The sequence below is a fragment of the Arachis ipaensis genome, chromosome B2 (assembly GCF_059453495.1).
Source record: "Arachis ipaensis isolate K30076 ecotype BB chromosome B2, ASM5945349v1, whole genome shotgun sequence".
NCBI lineage: Eukaryota > Viridiplantae > Streptophyta > Magnoliopsida > Fabales > Fabaceae > Arachis > Arachis ipaensis.
In genome coordinates this window covers 118,619,375-118,646,908 of record NC_142437.1, presented here as the reverse complement: position 1 = coordinate 118,646,908, position 27,534 = coordinate 118,619,375, and the positions used below count along the sequence as shown (strand labels likewise).

The window sequence follows — 27,534 nt, the reverse complement described above, 5'->3', positions numbered from 1 at the left end:
TCATTTGAATGAGTGTCTATCTGCCAGCTAATCATCGTTCCTGACTTCCTCAGAGCTAGTCGTGATGATAGCCGACTTCCTTAGGGGAAGGTCGGTGCTGGTAGAGGCTCAACCCTCTCTGGGTTGGGCCTTTTTACTTGGACCCTGGGCCTTAGTGATGGGTCAGGGTATGAACAATGACCATATAATAATACAATAAAAAATGTCTACCATTAAAAAAAAAATCTTAATATCTTTAATTTAGTAGACATGAGTGTATGGTTTGAGTAATCATTCAAGCCCTGAAACCAACATAATACAACCAATAATCCAAACCTGCCTCCATTGAATTTTCAAGAAATTCATCATTGCCAAGTTTTATTTTTTCTATCTATCTATCTATAAGGTTGGTAACGGGTACAGCAAAATAGGGTTTAGACTCTATCCTAACCCTATTTACAAGTTGAAAATTTTTTAAATTCTACCTTAATCCTATTTGCACCCTAAGATTCTAAATCCTATCCTACCCGATCCTATCCGCAGAAAAATAAAATTTTTTTTAAGTAAATATAAAATTCAACTATTCTAAATTTCATACATATTAATAAAATAAAATAAAAATAAAAAATTAAGTTTAAATTAAAATTAAAAATAATAAAATTTTAAAAAAATTTAACATAAAATTACAAATAATATGATCATCAATTAGTTTAATAGTTATTTCAAATTTTTATAAAAGAAAAATTGTGAATTCAACACCCATTCTCTTTATTATATATATATATATATTAGGAGTGCGGGTATGGTAGGACAGAGTATACCCTAAGAATATTTCTAACGAAGAAACTATGTCATTTGAACTAGAGCTCGTTCGCTATTTCTCTCACCATTTAATTTCATAAAACTACACTAAATTTATTAAATACTTAGCTACATGATCGCATCAGTCAACATAAATGTAATCTATAGTATACTTAGGCGAGTTATGATTTATGTATTTAAAAATAAAATAAAACAATGTTATATGGTTAGTAAATATTATTATTTTTTATCAATAATCAATTTGTACACATATTTAAAGATATTTTATATACAAAAAATATATAATTTATATATATATTTATCAAAATTTTACACATATAAATTAATATAATTTATATTTATTTTTTTCAAAGTTTGTATACGTAAATTAATAAAAAAATGAACAATTTAGTGTTTGTACTAATTAAATAATAAATAAAAATACTAAAAATTACTGTCACCTAAAAATTTTTAAATAAAATATTTATCAAAACATACTATAATCTAATATAAAGATAAAAAGAAAAATAAAAAATTGGATATTAAAATATATAGAACCACACAAAATTTTAAATAAAATAAAATAAAATAAAACGAGTTTAAATTTTTTTTAACTGACAACTTAAAACAATGGACTAATGACTTTCTAGTTTCTACTCAAGCGGCAAAGTCGCAAAGCCATATTAAAGAAGAGGATTTTACCAAACCAAAAGTTTCAAATTCAAGCTCGAAACTCTTAACTCTTTCAAGTTTAAGTCAAGTAATTAGATGAATTAAACAATGTTGAAATACCCTTACATTTAAACAAAATTATTCTCAACAATTTAAACAAAATTATTCTCAACAATGAACTTGGTTTGCAAGGAATGCATAAAATATTAAAATTATTCGTAAAAAATAAAAAAATAAAAAAAAACTTAAAGAAAAGTAGTTTTTTCTTAAAAAAAAAACACACAACTTATTCTATAAAATAATGTAAAAAGAATCCATAAATTAGATACGTGACCATATTTTCGATATGTTGTTGCTCCTTCTTGTTGTTAGACAACCTGAAATTTTTTTTATATAAATAAATTAAATATTTTATTTATCAATATATATTATTTAAAAGATATTTATTAATTGAAGAAGTATAGAGAGATATAATATGTACAAAAGGGTATATTGTGTTTCAAAAATTAGTGGTATTTTATCTTCGATATTCATTTTTTCACTTATATTGAATCAAATAAACAGCTCATTGTATACATTATACATATTCTCCATTGACTCCCTAGTGGGATTCTTACTAATTTATGTAACATTATTTATCAAAATTAATTCATATATATATATATATATATATATATATATTTCCATGTGTTGTTGCTCTGTTCCACAACCCCCTGTATTGTCCGGAATAACCGCCAAAACTGACCCTCACAAGCATCGTGCCCCCTATTTTCTCTCTTTATCCTATTTCATCCTTATATCTTCATCTTCATCTTCATTTATATAATATTAATAACTTCCAAGTTCCAACTATCGATCTTAGCTTGCTCTCTTTTGTGAAAAAGTGACCAAGACATCAATGGCTTTGAAGTCCAGAAAGGGAAACGCCACAGCTGAAGAAGCTTCATGGTACTGTGCTCTTCTCCTTGTTTCTTCCACTGTCCTAATCATGCTAACCATCTTCACTGATGAACACAATAGCAGCACTATTATTACTCTCCGACGACCCTGCGAGGAGATCTATGTGGTCGGAGAAGGGGAGACGCTTCACACCATAAGTGACAAGTGCGGTGACCCTTACATCGTTCACAACAACCCTCATATCCATGACCCTGATGATGTCTTTCCTGGCCTTGTCATCAAGATTACACCTTCTTCTTCTTCTTCTTCTCCATAATATTTGTAGTCTTATTAGTTGTGTTCTTTTGTTATTAGAATAGGAAATTTGTAATAATCGTCATATATGCATTTGAACATTAAACTGTTTTATATGCTACTATATATAATGTGAAACTCTTTTAGTATTGATGAGGTGAGTATAAAATGCAACATATTATTATTTCATTTATATAGTGTTGCATACAAGTTATGAATAATTTGTGGAAGCAGCAGCCAGAGCATACATATGGTTATGGCTAAAGAAAGTTTAATCTATGTAGTAGTTTCATCAAATAATATAAGAATGTATAAAAGATAAAGATTTGATTGTGGAACACTAGAACTTGTCGATTAGAGTGAGGTAGAAGATGTTTTGTTTCATAGCTAGAACTATAAGATGGGTAACCTAATGTTATAACAAAAATGCTATTTATATATTCAAATTACTTACTAAAATCAATTATATATTATGTATTTTTATATCAATACATACATATGTAGTTTAATTTATTTTAAATATATATTTTATATTAATAATTAATTTTAATGATTGATTTTAATGTATATTTAGTATGGTTGAATATACAACGATTGACAAACATTGTAGCAAATAGTATATGCAGTTGATGATTCAAAGATTTTAGGACAAACTTTCAAAGCTTTGATTGTCAAGGAAGATTTGAATTGGATCTGAGGTTGAACGCTCATCGTAACTCCATCACAAGGCTGATGAATCTACAGGCACTGAAAAGTGAGATGATCTGGAAGACTAGAGGAAATTCAAAACTCCAACTCGATAATTGGAGGTCATGCAAGAACCTGGGTGGCCATGGGAAGAAGATAAAATTATGGAATTAATGCCCCCTTACTTCCATCATTAGGGGTGAAAAAATGCTTATCAATCTTTCGCAAATATTTTTAATTATTGTAGGGCGTTCTTGTTTAAACCGATCTTTCTCTTTGCTTCAATTAATTACCATTGTTAGTTTACTTAAACTTGCATCCTTGTAAATTTTTTATTAATCTTTTTTCCCCTGCTTTTGCAACTGCTTACCTTTATATTTTTATCTATTAAGAAATTATTTTGCATGATTCAACAACTCAAGTCTCATAGACAGAAACAGACAACAGGCTATAAATAAAAGTCTATTGTATACTATCTAAATCTTTAAGAGCATTACAATCTAGATTCTTTTTTTTTTCTTTTTCAATAAGAGATCCCTATAATTTCACTCTTTACATTTAAGCTATGCATATGGCAATATTTCTTACATTCCGAATAGAATATAGGCAGTACGAAATTATTTATTCTAATAATAAGAAAATTCAATTTCATCAATTATGTGTCAAAGACAGAATACTAAAAGTGTAGAAAAATAGAGAGAGCAAAAGACAATGACCAATGAGTGAAAAGAATGTTATATTCTTCTTATTGAATGGTAAAACTTGGGTAATTCTATGATTGGCAACATCTTTTCTGTACAGCAAGGCAAAAAAGATGTTTCTAGAATTATGGTGGTACAGTTTCTGATAAAGGTGGAATTGTGCTGATAAGTTGTAGGTTGGTTTTGGGTGATTCTTTCTTTTTGTCTTGTACTGGCCTTGTGGTGTGGTTTGTTAGCCCCCCGCAAGCTGGAGATTGAAAGATGTCTTTCAATCCCAGCTTAGATATGTTGACAGTGAAAAGGCGGGGTGGCAGTGCTTTGGTGAAGACATCCGCAAGTTGGTTGGAGGAGGAAACTGGAAGGAGGTGCAAAAGTCCAGCTTGAACTTTTTCGCGAACTAAGTGGCAATCCACTTCGAGATGTTTAGTTCTCTCATAGAAGACAGGGTTGGCAGCGATGTGGAGGGCGCTTTGATTATCATAGTATAGCACGGGTGGGCGGATGCAGTTAATGTTGAGAGCCTGAAACAAGTTGAGTAGCCATAGTAATTCTTTGGTAGTTGTAGAGAGAGCTCGATACTCCGCTTCGGTTGAGGAACAAGATACTGTGTCCTATTTATTGGTTTTCCAGGATATAAGAGATTTTCCAAGGAAGAAGCAATATCCTGTGGTAGATCGGCGAGTGTCGGGGCAGCGTCCCCAATCGGCATCACTAAAATCAGAGATTTGGAGGGGGGAGTCCCTTGGAAAAAAGATGCCTTTGCCTGGCGATCCTTTTAAGTATTTGAGAATGCGGAGGGCTACATTAAAGTGAATTTTGCTTGGGTTATGGACAAATTGGCTCAATTGTTGAGTAGCAAAAGTAATGTCAGGCCTGGTTGTGGTGAGGTAAATGAGGCGGCCAATGAGCCGTCGGTAGGCAGTGATATCATCAAGGGGTTCTCCGGTGTTTTGGCTGAGGCGAATGGAGTCATCCATTGGGGTAGACGAGGGTTTGGCAGCGGTAAGACCAGCATCAATGATAATGTCTAAACAGTATTTTTGTTGGCAAAGGTAGATGCCAGCAGCAGAATGCGCTACCTCAATGCCAAGAAAATATTTAAGTGTGCCAAGATCCTTAATTTTGAACTTAGAATCTAAGGCAGCCTTAATGGATTCAATCTCAGAAACAGAGCTACCAGTGACAACTATATCATCAACATAGACAAGGAGGGCAGTAAATGCTTTACCAGATACTTTGAAGAATAGGCTGTAATCCGTCAGGGTCTGCTGGTATCCACACGAGAGTAAAAAGGAGCTGAGCTTCTCATACCATTGTCTTCCTGATTGTCTAAGGTCATACAAAGACTTCCTTAAACGACAACATTGACCAGGCTTGGAAGGTGTCAAACTAGGTGGCAAGCTCATGTACACAGTTTCAAGGAGGTCACCATGGAGGTAGGCGTTGTGGACGTCTAACTGGTGCAGTGTCCAATTATTGATGGAGGTGAGAGCAAGGAGGACTCGAATGGTGGTGATCTTTACCACCGGAGAAAAGGTTTCGAGGTAATCCGCCCCTTCAATCTGTGCATACCCTTTTGCCACCAGTCGCGCTTTGTAGCGCTCAATGCTGCCGTCGGGCTGGCGTTTGATGCGATAGACCCATCGACAACCTATGGGCTTCACATCAGCGGGAGTGTCGACAATGTCCCAAGTCTGATTTTGTTCTAGGGCCAAAATTTCAGCTCGCATGGCGTCACGCCAACATGGCTGAGTTTTGGCATCTGCGAATGTTCGTGGCTCGGGTTTTGTGGAGACGGAGAAGAGGAAGCGTCGGTGATGGGGTGAGACTCGTGTATACGAGAGTGAGTGTGAGATTGGATGCTGGCATCTTCAAGATGGTTGGTGCAGCATTGTGAGAGAGAGATTGCAATAGTAGTTTGCCAAGTTGCGCGGCGGGGCATGGGTTCTGTTGGAGCGGCGGGGTGCAGCGGGAATGGGTAGTGTGGTTGGGGTTGTGGGAAGAGTGGACGAGGTGGTTTGGGCTGGGGAAATGATTGAAGAAGGAATTGGACTTGTGTTTGTGTGGGGGAGGGGAGTTCCATCATTGTTGGTTTGAGACATTGTGGGTGTTTGAATTGTGCTTGATGAAGGTTGGGATGTTACTAAGTGTGGTGGTTGTGGATTGGTTCTTCAAAGATGGTGGGTGATTGGGGAAGGATGTTGGGAGGGTTGGAGGGGTTTTGGTCAGGTTGAGTTTGTTTGTGAAAAGGGAGCCATGACTCAATGAATTGGACATTTCTGGAGATGAAAATCTCACGGGTGTCTAAGTCTAGTATGATGAAACCTTTTGTGCCGGTTTTGAAACCTAAGAAAACACCTCTTCTAGCACGGGGATCGAATTTTGAACGGTGGTTGGTGAGGGTGGAGGCATAGCATAAGCATCCAAAAACTTTGAGTGAGTGAAAATCAGGTGATTTGTGGAAGAGGAGTTGAAATGGAGTTTTTTTTTGAATGATTGGTGAGGGAACTTTGTTTATTAAGAAGATAGCATGGTTTACAGCATAGGACCAAAAGGATGGAGGGAGGTTTGATTGAAACATTAAAGCTCTAGCGACATTGAGTACGTGTTGGTGTTTGCGTTCTACCCTTCCGTTTTGTTGTGGTGTTTCCACACAAGACTTTTGGTGGTGAATGCCTTTTTTGGCATAAAAATCATTAAGAAGGAATTCAGGGCCATTGTCGGATCTAATGGTTTTGACATTGGTGTCAAATTGATTTTTGACTAAGGCGATGAAGTTCTGAATTTTTGTGCCAACTTCTCCTTTTGATTTTAGTAAGATTATCCAAGTAAATCTACTAAAATCATCAACAATAGTTAAAAAATATTTGTGCCCATGTATTGATATTTTGGAAAAAGGTCCCCAAATGTCTAAATGTATTAATTCAAAAGGTTTGGATGCATTATTTGTACTCAAAGGAAAAGACAATCACTTTTGTTTTGCCATGTGACAGACATCACAAAATTCATTGACATGTGGATTAATAAAAGGAAATTGATGGTGGAGTTCTCTTAATCTTTGGTCCGAGAGGTGGCCTAGCCTACAATGCCATACATTGCTATCTGTGATTGGGGTTGTGATGAAGTTATTAACATTGGCTAAGTTGGTGGAACTGTTGGTCCTAATAGGTTTTTGTGGTTGCAACTTGTCGGCTAGGTAGTACAATCCATCTCTCAATTCAGCCGAACCAATCATCTTCAAGGACTTCGCATCCTGTATTTGGCAGAAAAATTCAGAAAAGAGCAATTGACATGAGAGAGTTGTGATTAGTTTAGAGATAGATAGAATATTGAAGGTGAAACCAGGAATATATAAAATGTTGTGCAAAGTTAGGTGTGGTGAGAAATTTATTGATCCACAATAGTGTGCAGTGATAATGGAATTATTTGGAAGGTAAACATGTATCAGGTTAATCTTGTGGTGGATTTGAAAATATGATAATGAAGAACAGATGTGGTCAGTGGCTCCTGAATCTAGTATCCATTTGCCACTGTTGTGTGAGCTTATAGAAGGTGTGTTAGGTGATAAATGGGATGAGAAATGAAAAGAACAATATGCAGTGTTTGTATGCGTAACAGTGATATCAGACTTGGCCTCAGATGGCCCATGTTGACCTTGTGGTGTGGGTTTGTCTATAAACTGCTGCCCATGAACATTGTGGAGAAGAGCTAAGAGAGATTGATATTGAGCTTGTGACAAACTAGGCCCAGAAGTTGGGTAGGTCTCTTCTTTGCTTGATCCGGTTCTGCTGAGTTGTTGATGTGAGGAATTAGGGTTGGCGGCAGTGGCATTGGTATAGGAGGCGGTGGAGTTGCTGCGATCATTGAACCGAGGACGGCCGGGGTAGCGTGGGTGGCCAGGTGGATAGTCGTGCTTGCCGTAGCACTCGTCGACGGTGTGGCCGGTTGATAAACCACTATTTTATGGTTTATATTGTGTTTAATTGTGTGGTTTTATCATGATCCTTACCCACTTATCCATTAAATTAGCATGCATTTATATTTCCTTCCTGGATTTATTACATGTTTGAAAACTGCTTCCTAGAGACTTTAATCATGTATTTTTAATTCTCCTTTATTCCATTCGATGCCGTGATCTGTGTGTTGAGTGTTTCAGGCTTTACAGGGCATGAATGAGTTGGAGATTGGAAAGGAAGCTAGAAAAAATGGAAGGAACACAAGAATTTGAGGAGATAACCAGCGAGAAGTGACGCGGTCGCATGGCTCATGTGACCGCGCGAAAGAGGGCAAATTGCAGTGACGCGGCCGCATGGCTTACGCGACCGCGCGGATTGGAAAAGCTCGAGCGACGCGAAAGCGTGGACGACGCGAACGCGTGGCATGGAAAGGCGCGAATGACGCGTCCGCATGGGTGACGCGATCGCGTGACATGTGCGATCTGCATAATCTGCAGAATTTGCTAGGGGTGATTTTGGACCCTATTTCGACCCAGTTTTCGGCCCAGAACAGCAGACTAGAGCCAGAGAACATGCAGAAACCAAAGATAACATTCATTCTACACAGTTTCAGTTTTTAGATCTAGTTTTACTCCTCCTCTAGGTTTTCTCTCTAGACATTCATAGTTTTTAGGATTTAATTTTCAATTGGTCTTAGCACTGGAACATTGAGAAGAGTTATTACCTCATCAAGACTTCGTCATTCTAGTTCGTTCTCTTAACTTGGTTTTATTCTTCCATGTTCTTTGCTTTGTTCAATTTTGCCATTGGAATACTTTATGATTATTTAATACAAGGATTATTTCTTTTATTTTAATTCATTTTAATTTCTAATAATCATGTCTTCTTTTAATTTCCTTTCATGTGTTATGGATTTATTATTTACAATGAGTGAGTAGTTCCCTCACTTGATGGGGGTTGATTGAAAGGAACTCTTGAGTTGGAAGGATTGAAAGAGAAATTGTAATTGGGTTAACTGTTGGATTGCTCTCTAGTCACTAACACCAATCCCTTTGAACTAAGTGGGTTGCAACTCGTGAACAGACGTAGCATTCCAACTTGTTTGACTTTCCTTTACCTAGTAAAGGATAACTAAACAGAACAACCATTAATTATCAATTAATCTTGAAGCATTCCAACAATAATAGAGATTCCAACTAATCAACTCCCAGTCAAGGCTTTTATTTATATTAATTAATTTCATCAATTTTAATTTTCCATTTACTCAACTCACTTCTTTGAAAACCTCTGATTAATAAAATAGCACACTTTCCTGCAACTCGTTGGGAGACGACCTGGGACTCATACTCCCAGTATTTTTCATTTCAATTCTCTGTGACATATTTCTAAATTGATAGGCAGATTTTCGGTGAGTTAAGAACTATACTTGCAACGTAACTATTTTAATAATTTTTAATTCACCAACTTCTGCACACCATCAATTTTTGGCGCCGTTGCCGGGGAGTTGCAATAGAGTGCTAAAGTTATTAATTAGAATTTATTTATTTGCATTTTATTTTATTGTTTTTACTATGAGCTGCATGTTTCTTTCGTCAAATGACGCGTTCACTACCTGACCCCAACCTGCCAATATTCAATCCTGAAATTCAAAGGACTATTTCACGAATAAGGCGAGCTAAGCGTCGGTTAGTCCTCTCTGAGGACGAATCTGAAACGTCAGTTGAGGAAAAAACCAGCCCCCGTTCTACTGATTCGGTTGTTTTACGTGCAGAAGACATGGCAGCTAGGAGAGTTACCATCCAGGAGGAAGGAGCTCCTGATTTTACGATGCAACCATTTCAAGCGCATCATCCAGCGGTAGCTACAGATTTTGAAATAAAGACCGCACTGCTAAATTTGATGCCCAAGTTTCATGGCTTACCAGCTCAAGAGCCTATCAAACACTTGAGAGATTTCCAGGCAGCCTGTTCTACTGTTAGGCGTGATGGTACTGATGAAACTTCAATTTTGCTGAAAGCTTTTCCGTTTTCTCTTGAGGGAAAAGCAAGAGAGTGGTACTACACTCAACCTCTAGCAAATGTATCCAACTGGGATACACTCAGAAAGGAGTTTTTGGAGAAATTCTTTCCATCTGAAGTTACTGATAAACTGAGGAAGGATATTTCCACAATTGTTCAGGATGACAATGAGTCTCTCTTTGAATACTGGGAGCGCTTCAATAATCTTCTGGAAGCATGCCCCCACCACAGGATTGATAAGATGGTGTTACTCAGCTATATCACACAGGGTATGAGGCCCCAAGATAAGACCACATTGGAAAGTGCTAGCAATAGGTCTATGAAGAAGTACAAGACCACTGATGAGGCATGGCAATTGATCAGTGATTTAGCTGAATCTACTAGGAACCACAAGCAAAGGCAAGGCTGTTCAAAAGCCATTGCAGAAGTATCCTCTAACAGAGAGACTGCGGCTCTAGCTCAGAGTATAAGTGAGATGACCAACTTGCTGAAGCAGATGCAATTGAATCAACAACAAGTTCAGCAAGCTCAACCTCCTCCACCACAGCAAAACCAACAGCTAGTCCCACAGAGAGTTTGTGGAGTCTGTGCTGATTATAGCCATTATACTGATGAATGCCCGCACCTCCAACAAGAAGACAACATGGTGGCATCCACTCATAACTTCTATGACCGCCCCAACCAAGGGTACAATCAAAGTGGAAATAATAACCATGGATGGCAGGACAATTCTAACCAGAATTGGAGGGACAAAAATAATAGAGGAGGCAGAGATAATCAGGGAAATCAGAGGTGGAATAATAACAACAACAGGCAGCAGAATCAACCTTACAGAGCACCTCACCTGAGGCAAAATCAAGGACCACAGAACAATCAACAGCAAACCTCTCAATTTACTCATTCTTCTTTATCTCCTAATGAAGAGTTACTACAATCTTTTGAGCGAAGACAACAGACCATGGAAAATAACATCATGAACAGTATTAATGCCAGTCTGAATGGTCTGATCTCTACTTTGCAAGCTCTTATCTCACAGATTGGATCAACACAAAATTCCAGTAATCAACCTTCAAGCTCCACTGGAATCCCCTCTCAACCATTACCCAATCCAAAGGGAGGCATCAATGCCATCACCCTAAGGTCCGGAACCACACTGCAGGAGAGGAACCAGGAGGAACCAAGCCCACCAGAACATGCCTCAGCTGAAGAGGTAGTAGAAATAGAAGATGTTGAAGAGGAAGAGAACATACAGGACATAGCTGAAGAAGAAGAAGCTCAACCACAGGAGGAAGCACCAAGAGGCGCAGACACTGCAGAAAACACTACCCCTATTCTATTTCCACAACTTGCAAGGAAGCCCAGGAAGCAGCTGGAACCCGATCCCAAAATGGTAGAAATATTCAAAAAGGTTGAGGTAGCTGTTCCTCTTTTTGATGTTATTCAATAGGTACCTAAATATGCAAAGTTTCTAAAAGATTTGTGTATCCATAAAGACAAAATTAATGAATTAGAAACTATTCCTTTAGGTAGTTCCATATCTGCTTTAATGGGAGGATTACCTGAAAAATGTAGTGATCCAGGTCCTTGTATAGTTAGCTGTACTATTGGTGGTGTAGTAATTTATGATTGCATGTGTGATTTAGGAGCATGTGTTAGTATAATACCTTTATCTATATATGATATTTTGAGGCTCCCTCCCTTAAAAAGGTCGGCAGCTCATTTTGTGTTAGCAGATAAAAGCATTATTACAGTGGCTGGAGTTGCTGAAGATGTTTTAGTGAATATTAAAGGGCTTACATTTCCCACTAATTTTTATATCCTGGAGATGCCCCATAATGATTCAGATAAGCCATCATCGATCCTACTTGGAAGACCATTCATGAAGACATCAAAATTCAAATTAGATGCTTTTTCAGGAATATACTCCTTTGAAATAGATGGCCGCATAGTAATCTTCAATCTGAATGGAGTCATTGACAACCCTCCAGAAGATCATTCTATCTTCCAGTGTGATGTCATAGATGAAAGTGTAGCTGAAGTTCACAAGGAAGAGTTTGAAGAGAGGCACATTGGACAAGGTCCAAGTGTGGGGACCCTCTTAACTGACAATGAGGGCACTTCGTCATTTTCACAAGCTCCAGATAATCCAGAGCCTGCCCATGATCAGAAGTTAGAATTGAAACCCCTCCCTCCACATCTCAAATATGCTTATCTTGAAGATGAGCAGAAGTTTCCAGTTATCATTGCAAGGGAACTTACTTCTCAACAAGAAGAGCAGTTACTTGATGTGCTGAGGAGGCATAAGAAGGCAATTGGGTGGAGTTTGGTAGACATAGTAGGCATCAACCCTCAAGTATGTGAGCACAGAATATTCTTAGAAGAGGGAGCAAGACCTGTCCGTCAACCCCAAAGAAGATTGAATCCCACTATCTTGGAAGTTGTCAAAAAGGAAGTGACCAGACTATTGGAAGCAGGTATCATATACCCCATTTCAGACAGTGAATGGGTAAGCCCAGTACAGGTGGTGCCCAAGAAGTCTGGAGTCACTACAGTGAAGAATAAGCATGGAGAGCTCATAGCAACTAGAGTTCAGAATGCTTGGAGAGTCTGCATTGATTACAGGCGTCTCAACCAAGCTACCCGTAAGGATCACTACCCACTTCCATTCATTGATCAAATGCTGGATCGCCTGTAAGGTAAATCACATTATTGCTTTTTAGATGGTTACACAGGTTATTTCCAGATTCATATAGCTCCTGAGGATCAGGAAAAGACCACTTTTACATGTCCTTTTGGGACTTATGCCTACAAGAGAATGCCCTTTGGCTTGTGCAATGTACCAGCTACTTTCCAAAGGTGCATGATGAGTCTTTTCTCTGACCTTATTGAGGACTGTATGAAAGTTTTTATGGACGATTTTAGCATTTATGGTGATTCTTTTAGCCTTTGCTTAGATGGATTATCTAGAGTATTAGATAGATGTGTTAATACAAACCTTTTATTAAATTTTGAAAAATGTCACTTTATGGTAAAACAAGGGATTGTATTAGGACATGTGGTATTTAATAATGGCATTTCTGTAGACCCAGCAAAGGTGAATGTTATTTCCAGTTTACCTTACCCCTCTTCTGTGAGGGAAATCCGTTCGTTTCTTGGCCATGCAGGTTTTTACAGGAGATTTATTAAGGACTTTAGTAAGGTAGCACTTCCCTTATCCAGATTACTACAGAAGGATATTGAGTTCAAGTTCAGTGAGGATTGCAAACAAGCATTTGATAAGCTGAAAACTGCTCTGACTCAAGCTCTAATTGTGAGAGGACCAGACTGGAGCCAGCCGTTTGAAATCATGTGCGATGCTTTCAATCATGCAGTAGGAGCAGCGCTGGCTCAGCGTGAAGGTAAGGATCCTTTTGTTATTGCTTATGCGTCTAAGACTTAAGACACTGCCCAGTCCAATTATACTACTACTGAGAAAGAGCTTCTTGCTATTGTTTTTGCTCTGGATAAATTCCGGGCTTATTTACTTGGTACTAGAGTAGTAGTGTATTCGGACCATGCAGCTTTAAAGTATCTGTTAGCTAAAAAGGAGTCCAAACCAAGACTTATACGTTGGATACTGCTGTTACAAGAATTTGATTTAGAAATAAAGGATAGGAGTGGTAATCAGAATTTAGTGGCAGACCACTTGAATCGCCTTGAGCATATTAAGGATGATTCTACTCCTATAGATGATAATTTTCCTTTTGATAACCTGCAAGCAGTATCTGAGGTAGTCCCTTGGTATGCACCTGTTGCTAATTATCTAGTTAGCCGCACATTTCCTCCAAATTTTTCTAAGCATCAAAGAGACAAGCTGAAAAGCGAGTCTAAATATTATATATGGGATGACCCATATTTATGGAGATGTGGCGCTGACCAGGTAATTAGACGTTGTGTGCCTCAATCAAAATTCCAATCCATTTTAGAGGCCTGTCACTCATCTGAGAGTGGAGGATATTTTGGCCCTCAAAGAACAGCTAGAAAGATCTTAGACTGTGGATTCTGGTGGCCTACTCTTTTTAGAGACGCTGCTGAGTTTTGTAAATATTGTCTCCCATGCCAGAAATTTGGCAATATATCCAGGAGGGATGAGATGCCTCAACAAATTATGCTTTTCTGTAAAATTTTTTATGTTTGGGGCATTGACTTCATGGGTCCATTTCCAAATTCTAATGGATATTTTTACATATTGTTAGTTGTGGATTATGTTTCCAAATGGGTGGAAGCAATTCCTACCCGTACTGATGATGCTAACACTGTTGTTTTCTTTGTGAGAAACCATATTATTTGTCGCTTTGGATCACCACGAGCAATCGTGAGCGATCAAGGCACCCATTTTTGTAACAGGAGACTAACAGGATTAATGAAGAAGCATGGGATAATTCATAAAGTTGCAACAGCTTATCATCCCTAAACTAATGGGCAAGCCGAGGTGTCAAACAGAGAAATTAAGCGTATCTTACAAAAGATAGTAAAGCCTCATAGAAAAGACTGGAGCACCAGGCTACAAGATGCACTCTGGGCATATAGAACAGCATACAAGACACCCATTGAGATGAGTCATTTCCGCTTAGTTTATGAAAAAGCTTGTCATCTCCCAGTTGAAGTAGAGCACAGAGCCTTTTGGGCAGTTAAGGAGTGCAACATGGGAATTGAGAAAGCCGGAGCTGAAAGGAAGTTGCAACTGCAAGAACTGGAGAGCCTTCGCCTAGAAGCTTATGAGAACTCAAGAATATACAAGGAGAAGATGAAGGCTGTACATGATCAGAACATCAAGAAGAAAGAGTTTCAACCTGGGGATTTAGTCCTCCTTTACAAATCTCGACTAAGGCTCATGCCAGGTAAGTTGAGATCAAGATGGGAAGGTCCATATAGAGTAGAGAAGGCCGAACCGTACGGAGTTTATCACCTAAGCCATCCTTCAAGCTCTGAACTTATCAAGGTTAATGGACAACGCCTGAAGCTATACCATGGCGAGAAGATGCAGAGAAATAAGGAGCTTGAGATCTTCCTCTTGGAAGATCCCCACATAGCAGAAGATTGAGCTAGTAGAGCGTCCAACTTACGGACGTTAAAGCAAAGTGCTAGGTGGGAGACAACCCACCATGGTATGATCGTTCTTTTCTTTATTTTTAGTTTTTCCTATTCAATAACTCTTCTCTTTATTAGTACTTTCGTGCATCTACATTTACATGTTTTTATATTTTTTAAATTTAAAAAAAAATGCCACGTGACGCGATCGCATCAGCGACGCGTCCGCGTCGCAAGGAGAGTGAAGAAAAATAAAAATGAACAGAGAGTCACGCTGGAGCATGGCTGGAGGCGTGCCAATGGCACAAATCAACCCACGCGACCGCGTCATTGACGCGTCCGCATCGCATGGGAATAATGGCCTCCCACGCGTCTGTGTGCCCCACGCGGCCGCGTGCCCTGAGTTTTCGACGTAAAATGGGTGCACAATGAAATATTGTGCGAGAGTGGTGCTGGATTGGTGCTGGATGCACAATCCCTATCACGCGACCGCGTCGCCGACGCGTCCGCGTCATCCCTTTTCTGAAGCCCACTCACGCGATCGCGTTCCCCACGCGATCGCGTCACCCCAATTTTGGCAAATAAATTAATTTGAACAGAGAGTTGTGCAGGCGCGAGGCTGTACTCGCGCCAAAAGCATAACATGGGTCACGCGACCGCGTGACCGACGCGACCGTGTCACCTTACCTGAAGCACAACTCACGCGAACGCGTGCCCACGCGGCCGCGTCGCGTGCGCCGCACAGCTCAACCTAAATTGCCAAATTATCTTATCTTTCTCTCCTCCAAATCCTAGTTTTTCTTTTCCCTCCTTATTTCTTCCTTCCCCCTTCTCCCTTCTATCTCACCTTTCACTCTCTCTCTCTTACCTCCATTAACAAGGTTCTATTTTCTTCTTCCTTCTTTTCCTTTCTATCATTCTTATTATTTTATATGTTATTTTCTTTTTCTTTTCTTCTTCTTTTCATTATTCATATTTTCTTTCTTCTTCTTTTCCTTTTTACATGGTGTTAGAAATTTATTTGAGTCATTATTCCTCATTATATGTTTGTGGATTGTTGCAAATTGTTTGCCAATTATTATTATTTTCTTTAAGGGATTGCTTGCATGTTCACCTTCATATTTTCTATATCTTATTCACCATGCATGCTATGTGTTTGTGAAAAAGCCCATATGGCATTATGCACTTCTCTATTATACTTTCTACTATTTAATGCTTGCTTTTCATAAATTCTCCTTACTATTGTATTAATTGAATATAATTGTCAATACAAACATGGTAATTTATTACAAGTAATGCTTGGTCTATGCTACTCATGCCCTTTTCCGGCATGCCAATAAACACCTTGCATTCACTTGTTCTTCGATGCACTAGCTATTTTCATTAATGGCTTTTCACATGTACTCGCGAGCATGTGTTCATGTCAGTTACATCCTACTGTGCATCCAACATAGCCTTTTCCATTCTCTTCCTTGCTAGATATCTCTTTGAATTTAATTTACTTTCTCTTCCCTTTTTCAGGATGGCCACTAAGAAAGGAAAAGAGAAAGCAGCTCCTAAACCCCCATCAAGAAGAGGAACTAAAAGAGCATTAGTGGCAGAGCCTTCTTCAACTACGGTCAATCCCTCAACAAGAAGAGTTAAGAGGATAATAAAGGTTGATAAAAAGGAGAAAGCCTTTCCAACAAAGGACACTGCGCGATTTCCTAATCGCTTCTGTGAGCAGATGTTCCCTATCCTGGCAGAAAGGAACTATAACAATGAATACCTTCTTATCCTCCTGTCTAATATTGCTACCTTTGTTAAGCCGCAAATTGAACGAAGACAATGGGGTTTCCTACGGAGACAGCCAAGGTAGGTCAATCTTTCTTGGGTAGTTGAGTTCTACTCCAACTTCTACCTGCCAACTCTGCAGTCTGTCTATGTCTGTCAGAAGCAAGTCCCCATTACAGAAGAGGCCATTCAGCAAGCTCTGAGTCTTCCTCCTATCCCAGAAGGAATGGACGCCTTTCAAGAAGCCGCACTAAAGCGCCAGCAGTACCAATTTGACTGGGACTCCGTTCTCAGAGTTATCGCATTACCTGGCAGCCGTTGGATCTACGGATACCATCATACCCGCCCTAAGGGAATCTTGGCTTCAGCACTTACCTTGGAGGCTCGCATATGGGCACAGATCATGTCCCATTACGTCTTCCCGAGCACTTATGAGTCCTCTTTCATTGCGGACATGGCCGTTCTACTATGGTGCATCCTTACAAACCAACCTTTGCATCTATCAAGACATATCCGGAATGCCATGGGATACGTACAAATTGCGGGCAACTTACCTTTCCCCGCCTTGGTCTCAGATCTTGTCTCAGCAGCCAGAGTCTCCTACAGAGCTGGGGACACCAAGGCCGTGCTTCCACGGGACGATCAGTATGTCCCTAACGGGAAATACCTCAGACTTCCAGCAGCCACTACAAGCCTTCCTACTGCTCCAGTTGAAGATATTCCTTCTTCAACATCACAAGCACCTACAACTGATGAATTGCTCCAGCACAGGGAGCCATGATGGTCCCGACTGTGGAGATACTGCTACCAGCCCACCCCTGTTCTTGACAGATGGCACCGAGGACGGTGCAAAGCCTTAAGTGTGGAGAGGTCGGTCAGTACCTGACTTCCGGAGGTAATTTCTCTTCTCTAGCACCAATAATTAGGATATTTTAGTTAGATTTTCTTTCTTTTATAGAATAGAATAAATTGCATAGATTAGGATAGTTGCATGCATGCTCTACTTGATTGAAAAGACAATAAGTTTCTTCTAAGACTCTATCTTTGGAATAAAATTTCACTAATTTTTCAAAATTTTTATGATAAATTTGCTTGAGTTGTATTTGGAACATGATGTTTGAGCTAACGAACACACAACCTGTGAAGATTTGAGCCTTTATGTATGGTTACATTATTTAACCATAATTATTTTATTCTTGTATGTTTACTTCTCTATGATTGTAATCTATATTTTGTTTTATCTTATATGTCCAATATTTATTATATCTGTATGCCTGCAAATGATTGAGGCCATTATTTGTTTAAACTCACTTATCCAAATTAAGCCTACCCTTTTCAATTACCCTTGTTAACCACTTTGAGCCTTTAAATCCCATTTGTTCTATATTTTACCACATTACTAACCTTAAGCAGAAAAATAATTGTATATCCCAAATTGAATCTTTGGTTAGCTTAAGATAGAATTGTGTGTGCTAGTTAAGTATGCGAAATTGTGGGAACAAAAGTTGTTAAGGGAATGTGTCATGAGAATTTAATGGGAATTTGGATACCTACTCATGTGAAACTATAAGAATTAAAAATCTATGTGCATTGATAAGCTATATTTATTTTTATGTCAATATATATATATATATATATATATATATATATATTGATATATATTATTTATATCAAAAATAAATAAATAAATAAGGGGACAAAATTACCCCAATGTTGAATTCAGAATTCAAAGATCAATGCACATATGATAAAATCAAAATAAAAAGTTGATACATGAGTATGAATTGAAGAAGGGAATTCTGGGTAGCTAGATATGAACTTTAAGATTACATTAAAAATATATAGGTTGGGTTGTTAATTAAAGATTTAATTTATAAGCTCACTTAACCATATGTATATCCTTACCCTTACCTTGGCCCCATTACAACCTTGAAAAGACCTCATGATGTTTGCATTGGTATATTAACTGTTGTTGATTGGTTAGGAGAAGAACAAAAGTTAGAAAGCATGATTAGAGAAGGATAGAGCGATTACCCTATACACTAGAGATTAGAGCGTACATACATTGTCAGTGAGGGTTCAATGTTTGAATTTTCATGTTCCCTGCTTTCATAAGCTATCTTCTTGCACTTTTATCTGTCTGACTGTATAATGATAGAATTAGTGGAATTTGATTTGTAATTGTTTTGAAGAGCTTATTTACTTTTGATCAAGTGGGCAAAAATCATATAGTTGCATTTATTTATATATATAGGATTGCATTGCATGGGTTTCTACATGTTCATACTTATTTACTTTATCTCCTTCAACTAAGCATGAGGATATGCTAATGTTTAAGTGTAGGGAGGTTGATAAACCACTATTTTATGGTTTATATTGTGTTTAATTGTGTGGTTTTATCATGATCCTTACCCACTTATCCATTAAATTAGCATGCATTTATATTTCCTTCCTGGATTTATTACATGTTTGAAAACTGCTTCCTAGAGACTTTAATCATGTATTTTTAATTCTCCTTTATTCCATTCGATGTCGTGATCTGTGTGTTGAGTGTTTCAGGCTTTACAGGGCATGAATGAGTTGGAGATTGGAAAGGAAGCTAGCAAAAATGGAAGGAACACAAGAATTTGAGGAGATAACCAGCGAGAAGTGACGCGGTCGCATGGCTCACGCGACCGCGCGAAAGAGGGCAAATCGCAGTGACGCGGCCGCATGGCTCACGCGACCGCGCGGATTGGAAAAGCTCGAGCGACGCGGAAGCGTGGACGACGCGAACGCGTGGCATGGAAAGGCGCGAATGACGCGTCCGCATGGGTGACGCGATCGCGTGACATGTGCGATCTGCATAATCTGCAGAATTCGCTGGGGGCGATTTTGGACCCTATTTCGACCCAGTTTTCGGCCCAGAACAGCAGACTAGAGCCAGAGAACATGCAGAAACCAAAGATAACATTCATTCTACACAGTTTCAGTTTTTAGATCTAGTTTTACTCCTCCTCTAGGTTTTCTCTCTAGACATTCATAGTTTTTAGGATTTAATTTTCAATTGGTCTTAGCACTGGAACATTGAGAAGAGTTATTACCTCATCAAGACTTCGTCATTCTAGTTCGTCCTCTTAACTTGGTTTTATTCTTCCATGTTCTTTGCTTTGTTCAATTTTGCCATTGGAATACTTTTATGATTATTTAATACAAGGATTATTTCTTTTATTTTAATTCATTTTAATTTCTAATAATAATGTCTTCTTTTAATTCTCTTTCATGTGTTATGGATTTATTATTTACAATGAGCGAGTAGTTCCCTCACTTGATGGGGGGTTGATTGAAAGGAACTCTTGAGTTGGAAGAATTGAAAGAGAAATTGTAATTGGATTAACTGTTGGATTGCTCTCTAGTCACTAACACCAATCCCTTTGAACTAAGTGGATTGCAACTCGTGAACAGACGTAGCATTCCAACTTGTTTGACTTTCCTTTACCTAGTAAAGGATAACTAAACAGAACAACCATTAATTATCAATTAATCTTGAAGCATTCCAACAATAATAGAGATTCCAACTAATCAACTCCTAGTCAAGGCTTTTATTTATATTAATTAATTTCATCAATTTTAATTTTCCATTTACTCAACTCACTTCTTTGAAAATCTCTGATTAATAAAATAGTACACTTTCCTGCAACTCGTTGGGAGACGACCTGGGACTCATACTCCCAGTATTTTTCATTTCAATTCTCTGTGACATATTTCTAAATTGATAGGCAGATTTTCGGTGAGTTAAGAACTATACTTGCAACGTAACTATTTTAATAATTTTTAATTCACCAACTTTTGCACACCATCACCGGTTCACCCACAGTAGACGCATACTTTTTCGGCTCCACTGCGTCCATCATTGGTGATGTGGCCGCGGCCGCGCCCGGGATTTAGGCGCCGCTGTGGCGTGATGACGGCGTTGGTGAGGGAGATGGGCTCGTTGAGAACACTAGCGCCTCTTTGGAGTTGGCGTTCATGTTGAATCACCATGTTGAAGACTTTGCTTTCCGGTGGAAGGGGGTCAATGAGCAAGATTTGGGATCGGACGACAGTGAAGTAGTCGTCTAGGCCTTTGAGGAACCGAATGATGAAGTTTTGGTCGTGGTAAGATCGTGCCGGGCATATGTAGGGTTTGACGGGGCAGTAAGTGTCGTGCTCTTCCCATAGTGCTCGGAGGGCGGTGTGGTATTGAGTGACGGAGAGAGATTCTTGCTTGAGGCCATAAATCTGTTCTTGTAGCTCAGCAACACGGAGTAAGTCTCCTTGTGAGAATCTGTTGCGGAGATCTTCCCAGATTGCTTCTGCATAGTCGAAATAAATGACGCTCTGAGCAATGGGCGCTGAGAGGGAATTGAAAATCCAAGAGGAGACCAATGTGTTGCATCTACGCCAGGAAGGGAAGAGCGGGTCATCGGTGGCTGGAGTTGGGATGGTTCCATCCAGGAAACCTATCTTGTTCTTTGAGATAAGTGCAATGGAGAAAGCACGAGACCATTGATGGTAGTTGTCGCCGGTGAGTGGCGGAGAGACGAGGACAGTAGAGGGTGTTTCACTTGGGTGAATATAGTATGGACTGGATGGTGATTGGGTAACATCAATTTTTTCTTGGTTGTTTTGAGACATGGTGTGGATGTGCAGCAGGCTCCTATTGGAGCTCTGATACCATCAAAGACAGAACACTAAAAGTGCAGAAAAATAGAGAGAGCAAAAGACAATGACCAATGAGTGAAAAGAATGTTATATTCTTCTTGTGTTACAAATGAGAATGGTAGCTATATATATACAATAGGGCTGAAACTACAGCTCATTATTGAATGGTAAAACTTGGGTAATTCTATGATTGGCAACATCTTTTCTGTACAGCAAGGTAAAAAAGATGTTTCTAGAATTATGGTGGTACAGTTTCTGATAAGGGTGGAATTGTGCTGATGAGTTGTAGGTTGGTTTTGGGTGATTCTTTCTTTTTGTCTTGTACTGGCCTTGTGGTGTGGTTTGTTAATGTGAATTCATTCTAATCATTGCCAACTATAAAAAGTTTAAGCAGACTTATATTATTTGCTAACTATTGTATTCTGCACAAATTTAACCAAAGAATTTCAGATATTTCTAATATAAATATTGGAAAAGCTTGATCTATTTAATTTGTGGTTGGTTAATCACTAACCATAGCTTTATTAAACTTCATGCCTCTTAATTCCCACTTTGTACTACTATTTGAAAGTTTGTATACAAACAGATGCAGTTCCATTCACTTTTGTGTTCTTGTAAAACTCTTTAGTTTGGGTATCTCAACGGCTATCTGAATAATGTACTTGTAATTAAACCACTTTTTTGTCACTTTTTTTTCTGAAGCTAAGGTAAACAAACTATATATATGCTCTCTTTTTTTTTTATTTTGATTATTCTAATTAAGAGACATCAATAATTTTACATAAATGAGGAGTTTCTGCTCTGAATTTTCAATTTATGTATTGTTCCATTTAAACTCACTCAATTTCAATTCATATAATTGTGAAGAGATTGGATAAATTTAAAACAAAAATTGTCAGATAATTTTTGGTAAATGATTTTAATTTATTTAAGTGCTTATAGCATTTAATGTAAAGGCAAGTAAATATTCAATTAAACATTCCTATTACAATTTTAATATTTCTAGTTGTTCATGGTAATCTTTGATACATCCTCATATCAAATCATTGAAATCAGAAAATAGTTTAAAATTATTTGTTTTCAAGAACTCTGACCAAAACAAAAATTTTGCAGTTAGTTCAGGAAGCAATTCATCATGACTAGCAATTCATCTTTGATTTGTGATTTCTACTTATTGGGTTGAGATTCTGTTGCTTGTTTCATTCACTAGCTTTGCTAACTGATTAGACCGCAATTAATATAACTAACATTCATGTGATGCATTTCGCTTGCTTTCTAATGTATATGTTCCCTTTCACCTCAGTTACCGGTGACTATGTTTCAAAGAATTTTGTGCTCCTTATTCAAATAAAAGCATGTTCTGGTTGGAGTTCATTCAATTGTAGTAGGCAAACTTGTTTTAAACTTTTAATATACAAGTATGTTTAGGCCACGTTTGGTTTTAAGAACAGGACAAGACAAGATATTAAAAACAAGACATAAAAGACAGAAATATAAAAATTAGTGTCTTTAATTTTTTTTGCTGATAAATTAGAAAAAATTATAAAAGTCCAATTTATTTTTTTATTTAAAAAATTTTAAAAATATATAATAAAAAAATATAATTATAAAAAATTAACAGAAATAATAAAAAATAAATTGTGTCTCTTGTTAGTGTCTTTGTATCTTTTCTATTATAATAGATAGAAAAATACTAATTTAGTATTTTTAAATACAATATTTCTGTTCATGTCTCATCTGCCAAATATAATTTTATAGTAGAAGAGATATGAACTCTCATCAATTTTTATTGAATGAGTCAAAGAGCAGAGAAGAGCAAAACTAGAGAGAAAGAACAAAACAGAAAAATCAAAAAAGATAAAAGGAAGATAGGAAAAAATGGCAGAAAGAATTAAACGAAGAAGTCTACATGTCCCTTCTTCCAGGGCTGCAACACTCTAAAACTGGTTCCAATTTGATATGCAAATTAAAAAAATTCCTCTATGGACTACGCCAGGTTAGCAGGTGTTTTGTCGATTTTTAGCAAATCGATGGTGGTTCGATTCTAATAGTCTGGGAGCGAAACCTACTCCTCTTTTGCAGGTACCAGTTTTCTATAAGTGCATCAAAACATCTCAAATTAGGCGAGTATCAAAATGGAAAAATAAATTGAAATTTGAAAAAGGATAAAAGAAGTGAAAAATAAAGTTTTCAATAAGTAAATTGACAGAAATCAGAAAAGGTTGCGTTAAAATTTAAAGAAAGCAGTAAAGGTGCCTTCGACTGGATCAAAAGACTTTGGGCATAAAAGTTAAAGATATTGAAATGTAAATTGAACTCGAAAATTAAGCATTGTTTGAAACATAAATTTTCTTGAAAGATAAAGTTTACAGGAAGTTCAAATGGAAAATAAAGACATGTGGAAGGAACCCTACAGATAATTGACTCGAGGCAGACTCAGAAAATCTCTGGGATGTGAGTGTGCGTGAGTAATTTCTGAAGCAAAGTTCCAACCCTTATTCCTTAAAACTTTCTAATATTTATAATCTACTTCTGTAACTGATGATTAATTACATGGTGCTGTCTTATACGTGCACTCCCAGGTAACCGTTTCCGCTTTTTTGCTAATAAACGTTACCCATAAATTCCTCACATGGTGAAAGCTCTCAACCTCTCCACTTATGTAGCCGTACAATTCACTATTTGAGCAACTATTCGATTTCTCATTCGAATACATGTTCGACTAAACCCGCTCGATTTAATAAGATGTCCAAAATCGAGTCTGTGTTGAATAACCCTCAATTAATGCCTGCACGTGCACCTTTTCGACATCTGCTTCTATCCCAATCATTTCTTCAATATTCTGAATCAGCTTATCCTAGTCGAAAATATTTTTTCGACTAACAGCAGGCAATGGAACTTGAAATTAACCAACACTCTTACCTTAGCTAGGTTAACAAAATCAGAATCAGATCATTCTCTCTACACTAAGGCTACAGCTCAGGGTGTGACCATTATCATTGTTGATGCGGAATTTACAACCACAAACTAACTGGCAAGTGCACCGGATCGTACCAAGTAATACCTTAGGTGAGTGAGGGTCGATCCCACGAGGATTGATGGATCAAGCAACAATGGTTAAGGGATTTACTTAGTTAGGCAAACAGAAAATGGTGTTTGAAGGTTTAAAAGCATTAATAGTAATTCAGAATATCAGAAAGCAAGCAGTAAACAAGTAGTGAAATATATATGGAGAAACAGTTAAGGCTTCATAGTTATCTATTTTCCGGATTGACTTTTCTTACTAACTATTTTAATCATGCAAGATTTAATTCATGGCAAACTATATGTGACTAAACCCTAATTCCTCAGACCTTTTTAGTCTCCTCTAAAATTCATCAGCCGCCAATTCCTTGGTCACTTAATTCCAATTAGAGGGTGAAGTTTAATTATAGTCTATATGCCACAGAAATCCTAATTACCCAAATATAAGAGGATTATATGTCACGTATCCCGTTAAGTCCAGATAATTAGAAATTTAGGAAAAATTGTTTTCAAGCTGTTGTTCAAGTAAAGAGCTTTTCCAAGTTATACAAGAACTCAATTAGAACAAGGGTCATACTTCTGTTCCGCCCAAATTCATAAGATAAAGAACGAAAACAATTCTTGAATTATAAATCAGTACATGAATTAAAATAGAAATATAATAGTATCAATCCATACAATAGACAGAGCTCCTAACTTTAACAGTAGAGGTTTAGTTGCTCATGGTTCAGAGAGAAAACTAGGATTCGTAAAACTGTAAATTTTGGAATGAGGTCGAAGAGAAGAGAGGAGCCCAAGGGGCTGATTCTTTTCCATTTTTTATCTAATCCTAATTAATGTAAATTATAATTTCTAAAACTAAATAATATCTTTTCCTATTGATTAAAATATAATCTTCGTGCCTCTTCAATTGATGAATGAGGACCACTTGATTCGTAGGAAGGCACGCCTAACTTGGCATCAAGCCACGCCTTACTTGAGGCATGCAGTGAGAAAGAGTGTGTTGCTCTCATGTGCTACACCTAACTTGGGGTTTCATTGCGCCTTACTTGGAGTCACGCTAATTGTTGCGTGTTGTTGATATTGTCTTGCGCCTAACTTGAAAAATCTCAAGTTAGACGCAGCCTAGCCAGCGTTCTTGGGTGCCTTTTGTTTCATCCTTGCACCTAACTTGAGAAATCTTAAGTTAGGCGCGCACTTGGCTGCATTGGATTGATGTGGATGGCTTGTCTTGGCATCTAACTTGAGAAATCTCAAGTTAGGCGCCACCCTTGCTAATTCGGTGGAGAAGAAGTATGGATTATTATACATCGTTGGAAAGCTCTGAAAGTTAGTTTTCCAACGTCACTAAGATCACATTCATTGGACCTCTGTAGCTTGAGATATTCAAGTTTGAGTACAGAGAGGTCAAGGTTAATAACATCATTTGCCTTCTTCTCTTTTTCTGCGGAAACTCCATCAAATCCAGTTGAATGCTACCTAAAATAAACAGAATTGCACACGACTCAAAATAGCATCCATAGTGGCTAAAAGATAATTAATTCTTTATTAAACTCAACAAATTGAATGTAAATTCACTAGAAAAAGATAGGAAAGATGCTCGCGCATCAATGATCTATGTTGATGATTTGGTTCTAGTAATGATATTCATGAAATTGAATCAATTAAAACTTTAGTTGATGACAAATTCAAGGTTAAGGACTTAGAAAACTTCAAATTCTTTTTGGGTATGGAGGTGGCCAGTGTTGGGTTTTTCTCTCCTTTGTGAGGTCCAAGCCTAATTTTTTTTTGTGTATTCTTGTACCCTAGTGTCACAACCCTAATAAGATTTTGGAGTCTTTTGAGAGTATGTGAGTGTAGCCACCAAGTGAGAGAGAAGAGGGAAAATAGAATTCCCATTTTTATGCAGAGCAGTAAATTTCAAATGGCAGTTTCTCATTTATTCATCGTTGGATCGGCTTGAAATTTGAACTGCGTGTTTTCATCATCTTGTTCTTCATTTTGGTCCGTGGAGATGTTGATTGGAAGTCCGAAGTGGGAGAAATTGACTTCGCAAGAGAGAAAATAGGTTTTCTATATTTACCTAGAGCAGCAATCTTTGAACAACAGCTTTGAAGACAAAAATGACTTGAAAGAAATGGAAAAAAAGTATGCAAAGTGGAGAATTGATGAAGAAATAAGCATTTGTTGAATTCATGGCAACGCACACGTGTACGCATGAGAGGAAAGTTTGCCACGCGTACGCGTAACAAGCATTACGGGAGCCATGTCAGTCTTTTCTGTTGGGTCTGATGGAGGCATTTGGACGGAGGGATTGATCCGTCCAAGTTTTGTGAAGGTCAAAAACTTAAAAGTATTTTTCAATAGTTAAGATTGAAAATGTCCTTGGGACAAAAGATCAAGGACCTATTTGTCCTTTTTTCTAAAAATTATTTGTTTTCAAGAACTCTGACCAATTAGTTCAGGATTCAATTCATCATGACTTGCAATTCATCTTTGATTTGTGATTTGTACTTGTTGGGTTGAGATTCTATTGCTTGTTTTATTTATTGGCTTTGCTAACTGATTAGACCGCAATTAATATAACTAACATTCATGTCATGCATTTTTGTTGTTTTCAAAGGGATATGTTACCCTTTCACCTCAGCTATCGGTGACTATGTTTCAAAGAATTTTGTGCTCTTTATTAAAATAAAAGCATGTTCTGGTTGGAGTTCATTCAATTGTAGTAGGCAAACTTGTTTTAATATACATGTTTATTAGAGAAAAAGAAGCACACGCTATATATGCTAACCTAATTAAAAAAAAAAAAAAAAAACAACCAACCACACGGTATGGTTACTTAAAACTCGTATAGAGAGAAAGAACATAGAAATTGTAATACACAAAGGGATATAGAGACATGGCGTGTATTAAACTATTAATTGAATGAGTAGAGCCCATATATAAACAAGTTACTCACGTGATCTTTTTTAG

The 27,534-nt window shown here is 37.6% G+C and overlaps 2 protein-coding genes and 1 non-coding gene across 3 annotated transcripts; 1 reads left to right on the top strand and 2 right to left on the bottom strand.

Annotated features, from left to right (window-relative positions):
• Positions 1–2,350: 2,350 nt before the first annotated feature.
• On the top strand, positions 2,351–2,668 carry LOC148575374 (uncharacterized). The gene has a single exon (XM_088506200.1). The coding sequence runs from the start codon at positions 2,351–2,353 to the stop codon at positions 2,666–2,668; it is 318 nt and encodes a 105-aa protein (XP_088362326.1).
• Positions 2,669–7,002: 4,334 nt separating this feature from the next.
• On the bottom strand, positions 7,003–21,507 carry LOC107627898 (uncharacterized). The gene is made up of 3 exons (XM_016330709.2): positions 20,702–21,507; positions 7,474–7,990; positions 7,003–7,287 (listed from the first exon to the last, which is right to left on the bottom strand). The coding sequence occupies exons 1-3, from the start codon at positions 21,505–21,507 to the stop codon at positions 7,003–7,005; spliced, it is 1,608 nt and encodes a 535-aa protein (XP_016186195.1).
• On the bottom strand, positions 10,136–10,242 carry LOC148575373 (small nucleolar RNA R71). The gene has a single exon (XR_015906052.1). It is a non-coding gene; the product is annotated as a small nucleolar RNA R71 (small nucleolar RNA).
• Positions 21,508–27,534: the final 6,027 nt, after the last annotated feature.

What these genes read in the sequence shown, in the direction of transcription:
- LOC107627898 (XM_016330709.2), bottom strand. Translation starts at nt 21,507, where the DNA reads ATGTCTCAAAACAACCAAGAAAAAATTGATGTTACCCAATCACCATCC. An exon ending in AAAGTATGCGTCTACTGTGG is followed by an intron (nt 7,991 to 20,701) that starts GTGAACCGGTGA and finishes ACCATAAAATAG; the next exon opens with TGGTTTATCAACCGGCCACA. An exon ending in ACAAGATTAACCTGATACAT is followed by an intron (nt 7,288 to 7,473) that starts GTTTACCTTCCA and finishes TGCCAAATACAG; the next exon opens with GATGCGAAGTCCTTGAAGAT.
- LOC148575374 (XM_088506200.1), top strand. Translation starts at nt 2,351, where the DNA reads ATGGCTTTGAAGTCCAGAAAGGGAAACGCCACAGCTGAAGAAGCTTCA.